Raw genomic sequence first — 16,910 nt, 5'->3', positions numbered from 1 at the left:
CTGCCCATCTCATCCTCTTTGACTAGATAATTCTGTCTTTTGCAAGGAATACAAATTGTGACTTTCTCCTCATTATGCAATTTTCTCCAGCCTCCAGTTATTTAATTACCAAATATTTGAGCTTTGCCACGTTTTTAAAAGGATGTGTTAGCTATCTTGATGTTATTGGTGTCATAACATNTTATTTACTCTACATTTGGGTGTCATAACATTGACATATCCTTAGTATTCTCTGCGTTTACTTTTATGCCAACCTCCTTAATAGCATCAGTTAGAGGTACTGTGCTTTTGTTAATGTTATTTATGATATCTCCTGATAGATTTTTACCATCAGCATAGACCAGAAGCTGATATGTCCCATTCAATTCCAATCTCACCTGGTTTTCTTGGACCAGAGTTATTTGATCTCTGTTGCGTTACCTCCATACCAAGTGCTGAAATATTGCAGTAAATATATGTCTATCTATGGACTAGACAACCAAGGTTTAATATCTGGCAGGGGTAGAGTATTGTCCATTAATCCCAAGATCCATGCTTTGAGGCTACTGAGCCACCTATTAAATGGATACTGGAGGGTCTGTTCCCAAGGGAATAAATAAAATATTTCCTTGATATCCACATCCTGATTACCTAGCAAATAACAGCATGCATGTAATATGTGACAGTTAAATTATCTGCTTACATATTATTTGTCTCAAAAGAGAAGTGGCCATGCACTCAGCCAAGTGTTGCGTGTTTACAGCTGTGTGAGAAAGCGGAGGTACATTTCGTGCCTGGAAACCATGTGACAATGCTGGATAAGAAGGAAACTGCTGCTGTCATCAACAGGCAGTTGGTAATACCTGAGGCATTACAGCATCAGTGACCAACGTTTACTGTCCAAATAATTTTCTTTGGTCACAAAGAAACAACTTCAGTTGTTTTATTTCATATCTAAAACAGTTACAGCATGATTAGGACAATGTATGTTAGGTCATAAACATGTTTTTATAATATTATGTATATGAAAGTTTTATATTATCACAGTAAATCCAAGAAAACACAAGGACACTTCCTTGCTCAACTTTCATTACTGAAATTCTTAAAAATATCTACCAAATGACACATGCATCATGACAGTTGATATTCAAAGTCAAATGACTATGTATTGTATAATATAATAATGCCATAGCCCAAGCATTAGGCAGTGGCTTTACGCTGGACAGTTTCAGGTTCTGTTTTGGGTGACTTCATGTGAGATCTGTGGCAGATGAAATCTCAATAAAGATTTTTTCCACCAAAGTTTCTGATCTATCTCCTTAAAGTCATCATTCCACCATTTCTTCATATCCATGACCCCCTCTCCTCCACCTGAGGTGTGCAATGCCACTGACCAGGTGGCACATTTTCATATCCTCTCTTTAAGCTTGGAGCTTCATCTCTAGATACATTAAGATGGAATTGCATTTTTTTTGTCCATTATTTTTTGATGCTGTCAGTAGCTAGATTATATAGCATTGAATGGTAGGATGATGGATGAACAATGAAATGGAATGAATTTGGAAGGAAGCAGTTGTGGCCTAATTGAGGTACAGGATGTTCAATGATCAAGGAAACCTGATAGAAGCATAGAGCAGACACAACATTTCTCACAGATTGCTGCTGTAACTGCCGATAGCAGAATGAGTCATTAGTGCTGATAAACATATGCACTGTGAGTTAAACCAAATATTATATATCTCTGGTTAAAATTATTGGTTTTATTAAGTATATACAGATTACTGATGAATGAATACTCTTAACTTGTTGGGCAGGGTTGTTGCATAAAATTTTCACCTCCTTTTCTATCTTAGTTTCAGGTCTGGGTATGCTTTATCACAGTTTTTATTGCATGCTATCCTGTTATCTCCCTTTGACAAAGTCTCAGGTATTTATATAGCCATAGCTACACTGACATGGGTTGTTCAGTGATTGAGTTTACCTCTTTCTAAGGGATCCAACAGAGTATGTGTCTCCCACCTCATCTTTGGACTGAAACAGATTCAGTTTCTGAAACGTTGTATTCTCAAGATTTTAGAATGCCATAAGATAGACAGAGTTCAAAGACACCAGTAATTCTAAGTGTTATACACACCATTGTCAGATCCCTTTAGAATCTACTTTGTGAGTCCACTGGCCTGCCTCTGTGACGGCTGAGTTAGCAACAGAGTTGCTGGGATTGAATCATGCTGTGCTTTTCATTAGCATATTGCTCTGGTGGGGTGTGTGTGTGTGTGTGTGTGTGAGAGAGAGAGAGAGACAAAGATATTGGAAAAAATGTTTCCTGTGTGGTTTGTGCCATGCCTAGTGCTGGGCAACAGGCCAATAGACACGCATTCTAACAGAAGATGTGTTTTTAACCAATCCAAACCCCATCTGTAGTCACTAATACACGTGAAAATATTGTGGCGTATTGGCTCTATGCAGGAACTGTTGAACCACAGAGGCTTCAGGGCATGCATGCAACATGAGAGTTGACAATTTGGTGTCAGAAGTGTCTACAAACATAACACGCTACAAATTAGAGCGAATTATTGTGCATAGTGTATTATACTGCCACAAAAAATGGAGTCACAGCAGATGATGGAACTCCTGCTGAAGGAGGCTGGCCACAAAGAGTTGCTGGCTGATTGGAAAGCCTTTTTAGAAGAGGTTGTCACTATACGAGACAAAATATTGACCGCCAGGCAAGAAAACGATTCCAATACGAAACCCTGGCAAGAAAGAATTGCTGCCATATGAGAGGAAAGGATAACCGTCAGGCGGGAAAAGATGGATGCCAATATGAAAGTCTGGCTAGAAGAGATTGCCGCCATGTGAGACAAAATAATGGTCGCCAGGTGAGAAATGATGGACGCCAGCCACAAGGAGATAGTGGCCAAAAGCAAACCCGAAATGGACATACATAGAGACGACAGCCTGCCAAGATGCAATGGAGGCAAATCTAGAGAAGTTGGAGACAGATTCAAGAGAAAAAGAACATATAGTGGAGCGGAAGAAGATTCCTAACAAAGAGGTTGCAATTCCCTCCTACTCCTTCAGTAAATTTAAATTGTAGCTACATGTAATGGTTTCAGTTACTTAAAAATAATTATTTTATGTTCTTATGCTGTGTACTTTTGAAATTTGTAGTATGTTTCAGCCATAAAGTTTTGACATGATGGCTGAAAGCAGGACTGCTGGAGTTGGAGCAGACGTCCATTGCTGGACAACGGCTAGGTAAACACTTCTTCCCGCGGCAACGAATGTCAACAAACACATTCCTGTGACAATGCACCAGAACAGAGGAACCCTTGGACATGGTGATTTCTATCAGGGCCATGTGGCAGTTACAAAAGGCAGTTGATTCCTGAATTCCAGAGATGCATATTTAGGCAGACGTTATTCAAGGCAATGAGAAAGTCTTTCATAAGGCAGTTCAACAACTGAGGTGTTAACCAGATAAGATTCGTTACCAATCACCAACTAGTAAGCAGATGTTGAAGACTGTAGTATAATTGTAATACATAATTTAATCTTTAGAGTGTTATAATTATTTGTAGTTATGACTTGTATGTGTCCAGTAAATCTATTCATCTGATCTAGAACCCATTATTATTTGCCACACTAACACCAAATACGTGACAAATATGATCATTGCTAGGCACCGACTCAGTATACACTTTCCAGCAAACACACAACAGTAGGAGCTGCGTTCTCTGTGGGCCGTGCTACAACTATTTGCTATGTTACGTTACAATTCTGACAACAGAAGGTGTTTTCAATGTGGTCTGCGCCATGCCCAGTGCTAGAAAACAGAGTTTTAAACACACGGTTACAACATTAAGTGCCCATACTGTTTGCTAGGAAATTGCATGGTAACATGTCTCTAGAATAATAGAAGGTGTTTTCTGTGTTCTGTGCCACAGCTATATAATGAGGTTCCCAGAATAACTGAGTCAATTGAGAGTTTGGTCCAGGAGATTTCAGTCAAGAGATTCTTCAAAGAGTCATAATTCATTCGTCTGAGAATTCAGACGGCAGTTCAGTAGTTGAGTATTCAGCTGTGCATGGGTAACCAGATAAGAATCGTTACCAAGCACTGACTAGCAAGCAGACGTTGAAGACTTCATTTTGTGTGTTATAGTTATAGTAATCTTTAGTGTTACAATTATTTGTAGTTATGACTTGTGAGTGTTCAATAAATCCAATAATCTAATCCAGAACCCATTATTATTAGTCACATTAATCCAAATATATGACAATATTGTGACAAGCAGACCCATTTCTAGGCAACGCCCAAAATACACACACAACAACAGAACCTGGTCACAAGAGGTGTTTTCTATGTGGTTTGCATGTATTCATTGCTAGGTAGCAGGCCAATAACACACATTCTTGAGAACAGGAAAGGCGTTTTTCTTGGGAGCCATGCCAAGGAATTATAAGAGGGCACAGAAAGAAGTACAACCGAGTAGAACGGAGGATGGGAATGGAGCATGTCCTAATGATTTGTGAAGTGGGTAGTTTAGTGATAGCACTATAATTGATAGCAATTAAAAGAGATTATGAAAGGTGTTGATAGCTCCAATCATCAAATCCAGAACCCATTATTATTGGTCATGCAGCCATAAACACATGATATTTTGGTGTCAGAAGTGGAATTGGATTGAATGATTGATTAGATCAAATTATTGGATTGAAGATGACAGAAGAAATTATACCGCCACACTATTGGTCATGCAGCCATGAACACGTGACAGTATTTCTAAACTCGATTGCCACACATAGGTGGGTAAATATTAGATTTTGTATTGTTACATGTAAATCGACTGCTAGGCAACAAACGTAACACATGCGGCCAACAATACAATAGCAGTTTTTCTTTGTGTCTGTGCAGCTTGCACATGCGTGATGACATCACACAACAGAGGGCAGCAGTGACATGATGTGTTTCTGTAGGTCCATGCCAAGAACTTGCTAGGCAGCAGCCAGCATGCAAATGGACTGGCTGCATAGTGATCACATAACATGTCTTTTCTGTGATGCATGTCCATGTCACGTCTATATAAGGAAACCAGTTTGAAGGAACAACAGCATCAAGAGAATGGTAATACAATGGCATACAGAATTCAGAATTTGGACCTGGTGATTCCAGGTGTACAGCGAGTTTGAGACAGAGAATTAGCACTGGAGAATTTGGTTGAAAAAGACATCATACAGATTTGAAGTGGTTGTTCCTGTGTTAAAATCCGTTACCAGGAAACGGATAGTGAAAACATTGTAAAGGCATGGCCATTGTTGAGATCTGTTACCTAGCAATGACTAGTTAAAGCAGATATTGGTGACTTTAGTTTATGTGTTATAATTATAGTAATTTTTAGAATGTTATAATTATGTGTAGTTACAACAAGAACATTCAATAAATCGATTCACCAATCCAAACCCCATCTACCAATCACTAATACACGTGACAGTATGGTTGTTGTTTCTAACTAGTAACACTTTTTCTCTTGTTGCTTTTGTTGCTTGTACATGCTACTGTCAGTTTAAATTTTCTATGTGGACAGATGTTTAAAATTGGAAAAATCATAATGAATAACATTTTAGAACAGTTCAAAGTTAGATGTGTGCACTTCCCCCTCTCTCTGCTTTAGCAAGCAACAGTGTGGCATGCTACAAATGTTATTTTGTTCCCTTAGTCTAAACCCGCCATTATTGCTCTATGATTTACTACATATATCACTGTGTGTGAGTAGATGTCTCTTCAGACTACAGTTATGACTGAATGATAAATAACACATATCACAGAAAAAAGGCCGCTCCCCAGTATGTGTACGTATATGTGCGCTGAGATTACACTGCTGATTGAATGATTTATTGCACACATCACAGTAAAATGGCCTGTACTTGCTATGTATGCGTTGATGTGTCTTCAGATTAACTTTCCGATTGAATGTCTTATTACACACATCACAGCAAAATGGCTTCTCCCCGCTATGTATGCGTTGATGTGCCTTCAGATTAGCCTGCTGAATGAAGGACTTCCTGCACACATCACAGCAAAATGGCCTCTCCCCACTATGTATGCGTTGGTGTGCCTTCAGATTGCCTTGTGCAGTGAATGATTTACTGCACACATCACAGCAAAATGGCCTCTCCCCACTATGTATGCGTTGGTGTGTCTTCAGAGTACAGTGATGACTGAATGACTTATTACACACATCGCAGCAAAATGGCCTCTCATCACTATGTGTGCCTCGATGTGTTTTGAGATTACTCAGCTGACTGAATGACTTATTACACACGTCACAGCAAAATGGCTTCTCGTTACTATGTATGCGCAGATGTGTCTTCAGATTACTCTGACGACTGAATGATTTATTACAGACTCCACAGAAATATGGCCGCTCCTCACCAAACAATGGTTGAAGTTCATGAAGAATAATCTGTAAAACAAGAACTGACATGAATAACCTCTTATGAAGAAAAATAAGTTTGAAATCCAAGTACATGGAGGAGTTAAGGGGGTAGAAGACAGAGATAGTGAGCACATGCAAATGTGTGCATGTGTGTCCATCAGTTTACATGGCTGACTGTAAGCAAATGAAAGTTATGTAACAAATTACAGAATTAAATAATATTATGCATTTGTAAGGCTGTACACAGGTCTGATTAATAGCAGATAAGACCATAATATGAAACAACAGTAAATGCTGAGTTAAGAAATGTCACTAACACAGGCTGCATATGGCCTAGTGAAATCCTTGAAGCGACAACATTTTTTTGAACAGAAGAATGTGACAATCAGGATGCCATGCAATGTTCCCTGATCATGAAAAAGTTTGGCATTTGTCTGAAAATGGCCACTCCTTCCAGATGTGTAAAATGGTAATGGGCATACCACACTGTGTATGAGTAAAAGCAGATGTGGGGGCACCTTGCAACAGGCACATATGCATCAGGCAATTGTAACTAATTTGAAGGCATATAAGCATGATTGCCTCCTTCGTGATTGAGCTGAATGACTGCCACACTGGAACACATCGCTGCACTGACTGCAATTTGTTATACTTTGTCAGTTCACATGTGTTGCAGTAACAAGTGAAGATAACAGGGTCCTAAATTGGCCACAAAAGTGTACTGGAAGCCTACTCATATAACCATAACCAGAGAAGTTAACAAGTCATCCATGATATGTTTTCAAAAGGAATCCTTATTCATCACATCAAAAAACAACTCCTATAATCATTATGAACTAATGATGATTCTGTATTAAAATAACATTTGTTTTCATAAATAACATATTACTACCTTAACTTCTCAAACGGTTTACCTTCCAAATATACCAAACAGTAACTTTATATTCTGTGTGTGTGTGCGTGCGTGCGCACGCGTGCACACCAATACACATGCACACGGTGAAAATTGGAAGACTTCCAGTTCGCATTTCTATTTGTAAAATGTCTTCATAGCATGACAGCACATCTTTCAGTTCAAATTCAACCTTGGTAGAATGAATACAGAGGAGGATCATGGTTCCAAAATAATCCACAGTCTCGTTAATTTTGCTGATGGTTTCAGTTCCACCCTTTAATTGTCAAGGTATTTTCTTCTGAAGTCACACTCTTATCATTGCCATGGTAATCCTGTGCTTCTTTATACATTTGCCTGTCCAACCCTGCCACTTTCTCATTGATTAATATCAGAGAATGAGATTCCAACCTTCACTAATCTTCTGGAATCCTGCCTCTTTTGCTATGTAATTTCCTCCGTCACAGCCTTCATTTAACCTTACAGCATTCTCTGGGATGACGGCTTGGCTTAAGGGGGCATGTTGATAACGTTCTCGATCTACATTGCAAGATGCCACTGCAAAACCTCCATCACATCACATACGTGGTATTTGTTGTGTAATTTCCAACTTTGAATAGTTTAACTAGTTACAGCCTTTGTTTCAATTTCCTGTGCACTCTTGAAATCAGTATGAATCATCATTTCAGGAATCTGAATACCATGTGAAATGTCTATGGCACGCTTGGATCTTTTCTTGCAACATAAACATCTAATTTCACGTGAATATTGCAAACTGGTATGCTTTTTCCTGCAGGCAACAGTTCTACAACTGTGTTCTCCACTCATGACTGCAGCAAGGCAGTGAAGTTTTAACACAATCACAGAGAAAATAGCATAAAACCCAGGGCACACAGAGCACAGGTTGTGGTACATAATGCACTGAAGGTGTGGAGGGAATTGCATGTGAGGTGGGATAGGGTGGGGGGATATGAGCAGGACATTTGAACAATAATGGCACATGGACTCCAGATGGGAATCCTTTCCTGTTGAGAAATTCATAGCAAACTGAAGTGATGCCTAGAAATGTGGGGAATTCTAACATATGGTCTTAACTAATTTTGGCCTGTAGGTGCAGAGAAATGTATATCAAAAGCTCAGATAACAGTGACTCGATGTATTACACATAGCGTGTTTAGAGGATGGGTGATGTGATTGTCAAAATACAGAAAGTATTGAAGGTGTACTCATTCAAGTTAGAAAACTAAGGCATTCAGGAAGAAAGCTACTGTGGTAGGTATGGTGAAACACACACTGGAAGAAGAAGGATGGGGCTATGTTGCCACCTTCACCAAATGAGTACAGAACAAGACATGCCTCTACATGAAGACTGGAGGTTCTCCAGATTCCTCACATGTACAATCTCAAGACAGCTGGTGCAGAAGGCACAAGTGTTAAGACAGATCATAGTGTTTTTGGACAGGATTTACGACAGTCTGGACTTCATTGTGTGAAGCTTCCATAATCCATCTTAGAGTGGATTAGGACACAGTAGAGTTTGGAACATTGTCATTCACTCTCTGTTTGAAGACATGCCACATAAGAAAAGTGAATAATTAAGAAATAAGAAACATGAATTATAACATAAGACTTCACTTAATGTGCCCTACACGTTTCAGCTGTCTAGGGCCATTGACAAAGGCTTACTGTTGAAGAGGAGATTGTTTAGTAGACATTTATTTCTAGCAGTAATATTTACATAATATCTCAAAGTTGCTATAATTGAGAATGTTCTTTGCATACCTAATATTGCTGGTGGAACGCATAATTTGTAAATATTCTGGCTCCTATTGGTGTTACTATTTCTATGTAGAGTTCATGGTGAACATGACTGATGTTATATTGCTGCTTCACTGTCTGTCCATCTTTTGCTATAGTTAATGGTGTGCTTTGTCTGTGTACTGTCTGTGGACTTGGGACACTTATGCAATATATTGATAACCAGATGATATTGTGGGTACCATATGGAAACTGCAAAGCAATGACAGTTTCTGTACAAGATCATAATTAAACAGCTGATGTTACAGGAAACATTTCTGTATGTCACAGAGGATGGCCGTGTAAAGGCTGTGAGCATTATAGCAACTGTAGAAGAAAACCTGGTCTCCACTGACAAAGGTACAAGCAGTCACCTCCTTCAAACAACTCATCAGTATACATGGTGATACAGTTGAGTGGGCCCTTGAACATCTTAGGCAAACTCAGAGTACTGTTACTGCCTGGTAACTTTATCCGCTCAGAAAGGCAAATGCTGTTGTAGGGCCATTAAAAGCTACTCCCCAAGCGGAAAACATTGCCTACGGAGACCAGGAGTAGTACTATACACCTGACCACACTCCAAGACACTACATTCCAAACTGGTAGTACCCATGCTGACGTAGGCTGACAAGACTGCTCCCCCCCACTCCGTGAGAGATGGTATGATCCCTCTACTGTGGCTAAAGATACGAGGCAGTAACAGTAGAGGCAACACTGATTTAACATATCCATAGCATCATATCCAAGATCTTGCTTCAAACACAGGTCCCCTGTAGTTTAAGATTCAATGTGACCATCATCTGGCAACTTTAATTGTTTCTTGCATCCTGTTGTGTATTTAGTCAATATTAGAGTCAATTTTACCGACCACACAACATATTTTTTATTATTATTACACCACATATTTCGACCTCAAGAGGTCATCCTCAGGTGTACGAACACAGCTGTATAATTACACGCAGTCACATTCGTCTTCTCTCTTATTCAGGCTCACACTCAATAAATCAAGCTCTCTCATAAAACACAAGTTAAAATTGTTCTAAAAGTCAAAAGTTAAAATTTAAATTTTAAAATTGTTTAAAAAATTTAAAGTTTGTGAATCGAATTTCAATTCAGGTCACTTGTTATGCTTTTCACTTTCACTTGTATTCAGTCACTTCCTACTTACATTCATCACTGCGTCAAGTTCACTTTAACTAGTTTAATTATATTATTGATTAAACGTTCATGAATTAAAGTTCAATTTTATTATCGATTGCACTTTTTCACTTTTTGAGGTCTTGCTGTTCTACTGCGTCTTCTGAAGTTGTGGATCTGTTACGGTCCATGTCATGATGGCTACTGATGTGTCTTACTTGTTCGGTTGGTTCCTGTAGGGTATTAGTGGTGGTGGTGGTGGGGGGGTAGGGGTGGTGTTCTGAGAGGATAAGTAGGTGGTTTTGGGATATATTATATTTCTTGCATCTGATTTGTTTTTATTAGGATATCATAAATTGGGTTGTAACTATCAGTTAAAGCTTCATTCATTTGTAGGTTTTGCTTAGTTAATTCATATATGTGGAAGCTTTCTAGTGTGTTCAGCATTTTTCCTTTCTTTTCTATGTGGAGTATTTCCATTGTTTTGTCTATGGTATGGTAATTGTGCGTTGTGTCCAGTATATGTTGGGTGAATTTTGATTTCTGCCCGTTCGTTTTTATTTCCCTGATGTGTTCTTTATATCTTGTTCGGAAATTACGTCCTGTTTGGCCGACAACAATTTTAAACAATTTTAAATTTAAATTTTAATTTTTGACTTTTAGAACAATTTTAACTTGTGTTTTATGACAGAGCTTGATATATTATTGAGCGTGAGCCTGAATAAGATACAGGATCGAATAAGTGAGAAGACGAATGTGATTGCGTGTAATTATACAGCTGTGTTCGTACACCTGAGGATGACCTCTTGAGGTCGAAACATGTAGTGTAATAATAATAATATGTTGTGTGGTCGGTAAAATTGACTCTAATATTGATCATCTGGCAACTCTGCTTACACTAAAATCACTCTCTTTTCTGTACTGGGCAAGTGTGGAGGACATTTTTCTGTGCACCAAAATCCAGTGCAGTGGCCTGAATACTTCTGAGGGTTTCGGATCCATTGCTTGCATAGTAATAAACTGCGCTCTCTGTCACTCATATGCAAACCTAGGCTGTTATAGCTGTGAAAGCTCGACAAATCTTTCCCTTCCACTTTAGTGACTACCATGGTCTTCAGCTGTGGGATGAAGTGTGTAGCTTACTGGAAGGGCCAATGCTGCATCCCAACTCATGTCACTAACCTCAGTGTAAAAGAGTAATATAAAATATATCAGTACAATGGCAATAAACCAAAGGCAGGCAACTCCCAAAGTGTCAGGTATATTAATATACTGCACAGAATGGGCAATGTCCAACATATGAATATAATCTGTCAACCACTGTCACAGATCTTTAGAGAATAAATTTTTATCTTGTTACAGATCCTCAGCATAATGAAAACTCTCTCTTATTATTTGGATGCAGATTGCATCAAAGCCAAAAAACAAACAAATTACAGTATTGAATGTTCATAGATCCTGTGAACCCTACAATGTAGTACCAAAACACAGCTTACTAGATTGGATGGATAAGGAAATCGTGGAAGATTTTAGCTGCCATAGAATTTCTGTTTGCACAATATTTAATTTCAAGTACTATATCAGATTTCTTCTAGAGGAAAGGGAAATGGTACACCACAAGTAACATTCAAGAGTAACAATTGTCTTGAGACAATTTTAGAAAATGCTATTCAAAATTCAGTGACCACACTGAAGTTGCTTCATGTGCAGAGGCAGATGGAAATCAGGAAGAAAAGTCAATTCTGCATACAGGTATTCCTCATATCACAAAGGCAATTTATTCCATGAAAAATTGTTGTAAAATGAAAAATGTAAAATTTAAAATTGATATTCCCGTCACTTTAAATGTAAAAGTCACCAGCTTATTCATGAGTCACAGAGAAGTACCAAGACTTTCTTACCATATATTTTAGTAGTAAGTAGGCATTAAAATGAGAGGAGTATCGCTTGTTTTGGATATTTATTGATGCAACGAAAAAAGCAGCTTCATTATCATGTCTGTATTTGTGTTTATATCACTGTCCTTCAATCCCTTTTATTATTTCCAGCTCTGCAGCCAAACCTATTGCTTTCCTTACTTTCCTTGGTTTACAAACAACTCTCAAAACCACTTTCTCCTGTTAGGGAGCCATGATGAGTACAAATAACAGATATTTATGGACAAAATGTAAGCATCAGGAGCACAGCTGATCCTGTATGAACAGAACAAGGCCTGTTGACAGAGACTGGGATGGTGGGAGATGCAGGCAGGTGGTGCTTTGCATATACTTCTCTGTTTTCACTAATAATTTCTTATGAACGTTCACTGCAGCAAAATTTTGTAAAACGAGGGATACCTGTGTTTGTGAAATCTGCCTAACGTGAACACAGAGACATGGCTTACCTCAGGTTCAATAATTGTTCCTGGAAATTTTATTGGGTCAGGATCCTCCTCTGCTTCTGCATCTGATAATACCTCATATTTTACACTGATGGCCTGATATGTATCTTGAGAACATGCTCCTGACATCTCACTATGCAGATCTCGTTTTTTCTTTGAGCCCGTAAGATTCTGTAAAACAACCAATGCTGTATGTATCATGGCTATTCATTCACACTACATACATGAACTTCTGAGAAGAAAAAGTTCCACACTTCCCTTTCACTAGATACTGAGTATCTGATATGACATGGACCATATATTGAATCTAAACAGTTCTTCTATTGTTGTGTGTACTTGCTGCTGGATGTGTTTACAGTTCTGCTAATTTGGGGAGAGTCATATGCAGACACAAAGAAAGTGAGGTAATCTTGTAAGCCTCGTTTTTAACCCACCTTACTTATTTAGAACATGAAGTTCTGGGAACAACTAACTGCACTGCCTAGAAGCCAAGCCATTGCCTAGCAACAGTAAATCATACAAGGAAAGTAGGATAACAACAAAGGAAATGTTGGAGGCAGCATTTTCTCTCAGTCAAACCTGAAGATATACAGAGTGTAAAGAGATATATGTTACAACGTTCTGTGCTAGATAGGTGGGTTCAATCTGATCATATTTTGTTAATACACTCATGTCCAGAAGGGCTATGTGTTTCTCATACTCACATCAATGCTACATGACCTAAGCACATCACTTTTGTTGAATTTATCATTCTAATACACAATACGCTAAACTGCTACAATGCCTACAGCAATCTACTAAAATATGGATTATGAAAATTAGCACAATCTTTTCGTAACATATTTGTTTTCTCTGGGCTGGTATATCGAGAGATGAAGGTAAATATATTCCCTCTCGTCCAAACAAGAATAAAACCCTCACCATGATTTCTCTTCAGCCAGGAAATATTTCTCCAACTCTCTCTGTACTACAATTCTTGGCTGCTAATAATGGGGATCCCTTGGCTGCCAACCACCACCTACCATTGCTGACTAGCAACTCATGACTACTGGCTGCTGCTTGCTGGTCCTCGGTATATACCTGCTGCACGGACACACAGAAAACACCTCTGCAAACAGCACCTGTATTGTTGCGTGTTGATTAGCTGCTGCATAGCAACGACCGCCTCTACTGGGTTCCATCATTCCGACTCTCGCCTTCATGTCATAGTATATCTTATGGCAACACAATATGATGAGGGATATTGGATTCCAGCAGTAAGTACTGCAACGCGTGTCACCTTGCAGTGTGACACGCTCCCTGGTAACAATCGAGACTCTCTAGCTTATATCCCGTGGTGATGAAATGTTCTACGTAGTCAACCATGTATCTTATATGACACTAATGATAATCATTGGTTTGGGTGACCATTGCCAACATAATTGACAGCTTTATCATTGAAACAGTATTTCGCTGCCTTAAAACAGAGAAACTCAAAAAGAAAAGAAACTCATCTGTACTAAGTTAACATGTAAACAAGCGCAATGTATATGTTATTTCTGCTACTTTGTCTTAAATTTAACGCGCTGGGTTTCCAGGCCATGGTGGCAATGGAGAAGCTGTCTGCTACGGTCAGGACTGGCGGGACTGTGACCGTTTGAAAGTTTACTGTCTCTTACTTTGACGTATATATTTTTAGGGTTTGTTGTAAATTTATGTCATGTGTGATCGTTAAGGTGAAATTTTAATATGTTTTTAGTATTGCGAAGAGAATTTTAAGTTTTGTAATTTATGCTGCGCTCTATATAGTACAAACAGAATGGTGATTTTTTTTTAATATTTTAGGCCAAAAATAATGTTTTGGTTTATTGTTTTATGTGTATTGGGGACTTGAGCGCGTTTAGTTTGATGAACCGGCTGTGTCTAAGAGACATACTATAAAAGATTCTGTTATGGAGCTGCGAAAGAGTAAGCTGAGCAAGTGACAAAAGGTAAGCAGTGTGCTCTTCTTTGCTGACTGCCCCCTGCTGGTTACCTGATTCACTCTTCAGTTCCTCCAAAATAGTGAATTTCTATGAGACTACACAGTATCACAGCCCAGAAGAAATAATATCTTTCAGTTATAAGGTTTGTTCCAGTTTCTTTTCTGACAGTAGGAATTTACAGCCCAAGTGTGTAGAGACATTAACAGTATTGTACAAAAGTGGTATATTGAGGTTAGCTGTTTCTAAAGGACCCAACAGAGTAGGCGTCTTCCCCCCTCACCTGATGACAGAAACATCCAGTTTTCAAAATGTGTTCTCTACATTTTAGAATACCGGAGGATGGACAGCGCAGAAACCCAGTATATCTGAAGCAGGTATGTGTGAACACATTGCAACTAATATAATGAAATAGAGGATTACTTGGGTTGAAAATATGGGACACAAAGTTGACTTCATATATGTATTTATGCAGAAGGGGGGGGGACTATTTCTGAGCATCATGAAGAACTTGCATAGCTACACATGGGAGCTATTCAGACTTATCTTCGTTATGTTGCACACCTTATACTATATCAGTTTGAGAATTTTCACAACTTGAGATCACCATAAACAGTGTCTCTACAACGTCCGCCTCAGCATGTGTAGTTTTATTGATATACATGGGACTAAATAATATTTAACAAATTTGTAAATTAAATTCCATTAATTTGAAACAAACGTTCTTCATACCAAATATTACTTTTTTCACAGAATTACTGGGTTTTTGGATGTCAGTAAACAGGTTCCTGTGGAAGTGTAGCACATGCATGCAACAATAGAAGAATCAGTTTCTAAGCAACTGATCAATAACAGGGTAATATTTTACTCAGGTTTGTCTGGCAGAGTTAGGATGTTGTATGTTGTCAGTCTATGTGTAGTTTTGCTATCGTCTAGTAGGTTCACTGCTAGTGCAATAGTATGATTTTCTAATTTTCTTAAATATCTGGTATTTAATTTTTTTTTTCATATCACTGAGCACTGTGTCCATTTTTAGATCTTCATGGATCCTGTGGAAAGAAAGGAATTAGGCTGTGCAAAGAAGACATCATAGCACGCTGCAGTTACAGTGAGACTGTTGTAAATCCTTTGCCAGGATACGACTACTGAACACTGAGAAGACTTAGCATATCCTAGTGAATTGTAAAGTGTGGATATTAGCGGTAGCGCTGTAATTGCTTATGGCTACGAGTGCTATGTATAAGGGGTCAATAAATCAAATTCATCAAATAAGAGACCTGTGTATAAGTCACACACACACACACACACACACACACACACACACACCCTAAGTATGTGACAATATATTGTTCTTGGAGATAAGGTGGGCAGTACCACAAATATGAATAGGGTTGACCTAATCTGTAAAGCTGAGGAAGAAAAGGACTGGGAATATCATTTGACTGTCTGTGTATCAGACACAGAAGAAATCAAGGATAAAGCACATAGGATCACAGCTAGAGATAGTCCATTTGCTGAACTAATTCTTATGTATAATGAGGTTATCATGTTCAGGCAGCGTTAGTCTTTTGTCAGTGCCTGTGGGACCACGCTTGCATTCTGCACTATGAGGTTTACATAGCCAGACATTTTAGCACACGAAATTATCCGTACATAAACTCGGGAGAGGGAAGCATTCCTAGAAGGAGCTGAGCAGAAGAGGGAAGGAATTCAATTGATGCCATAATATGCATTTCTGTGTCCTCACTGTTTGCATCCTTTTGTATATTATGATTGGTTGTATTTGGCCGTCAACACAACAATAAAAAAATAAATAAATAGACCAATTAAACTGCTCACTTTGGTTTTAATTGATAGTTGCTAGATGTTTCAGTCCACATTTGGGACTATCTTCAGGCAATCTCATCAAATATGTCTCTTGTTATTGAACTGTCCTAATTTACTTACTTACTTACTTATGGAGCTGAGCCCTTCTTGAGGAGGAGCCAAATCTGCAGCTACTCAAGAATTTCCCAGCATTTTTTGGAACCCAAAGGTTCATTATCATGTTCACAAGAGCCCTCCACTGGTCCCTACCGTGAGTCAGGTAAAACCAATCCATACCATCCCATCCTATCTCTGAACTGTCCTAATGTGGATACATATTAGTGTTACTCATATCAGTCATATAATAGGTGCAACTGTCACCATGTATGAAGAATTTTTGTACTTTTGAGCCATGCGTTCTACTTAGGCTCCGTTCAGCAGCTTCTCTTCCTACCCCCCGCCCTTTCCTTCTCCTCGGAAGTTCTTGTGTCCAGAAAGTTCTTCCATCCTGGCCTATC

The 16,910-nt window shown here is 38.7% G+C and overlaps 2 protein-coding genes and 1 long non-coding RNA gene across 3 annotated transcripts in view; 2 read left to right on the top strand and 1 right to left on the bottom strand.

Moving 5' to 3' along the window:
- The window catches only part of LOC111874303 (fatty acid synthase), a gene marked incomplete at its 5' end in the record, with an annotated part of 84,064 nt that extends 83,062 nt beyond the window's left edge, over nucleotides 1-1,002 (top strand). Inside the window, 1 exon segment of the mRNA XM_033755402.1 lies at nucleotides 743-1,002. Coding sequence (XP_033611293.1) covers nucleotides 743-865 — 123 coding nt within the window.
- A 4,453-nt stretch (nucleotides 1,003-5,455) lies between these two features.
- Nucleotides 5,456-13,873, bottom strand: LOC111874305 (gastrula zinc finger protein XlCGF7.1). Its single transcript, XM_023869689.2, has 3 exons — nucleotides 13,547-13,873; nucleotides 12,629-12,796; nucleotides 5,456-6,446 (listed from the first exon to the last, which is right to left on the bottom strand). Exons 1-3 carry the CDS (start codon nucleotides 13,547-13,549, stop codon nucleotides 5,721-5,723), a joined length of 897 nt encoding a protein of 298 aa, XP_023725457.1. The 5' UTR covers nucleotides 13,550-13,873; the 3' UTR covers nucleotides 5,456-5,720.
- A 142-nt stretch (nucleotides 13,874-14,015) lies between these two features.
- LOC111874304 lies at nucleotides 14,016-15,658 on the top strand. The gene is made up of 3 exons (XR_002844529.2): nucleotides 14,016-14,595; nucleotides 14,918-14,963; nucleotides 15,623-15,658. It is a non-coding gene; the product is annotated as an uncharacterized LOC111874304 (long non-coding RNA).
- The last annotated feature ends 1,252 nt before the right edge of the window (nucleotides 15,659-16,910 follow it).

This window comes from Cryptotermes secundus, unplaced genomic scaffold (genome assembly GCF_002891405.2).
Source record: "Cryptotermes secundus unplaced genomic scaffold, Csec_1.0 scaffold2154, whole genome shotgun sequence".
NCBI classification, from domain to species: Eukaryota; Metazoa; Arthropoda; class Insecta; order Blattodea; family Kalotermitidae; genus Cryptotermes; species Cryptotermes secundus.
The sequence above is the reverse complement of the archived record's forward strand: the minus strand, read 5'-3'. Positions and strand labels throughout refer to the sequence as shown.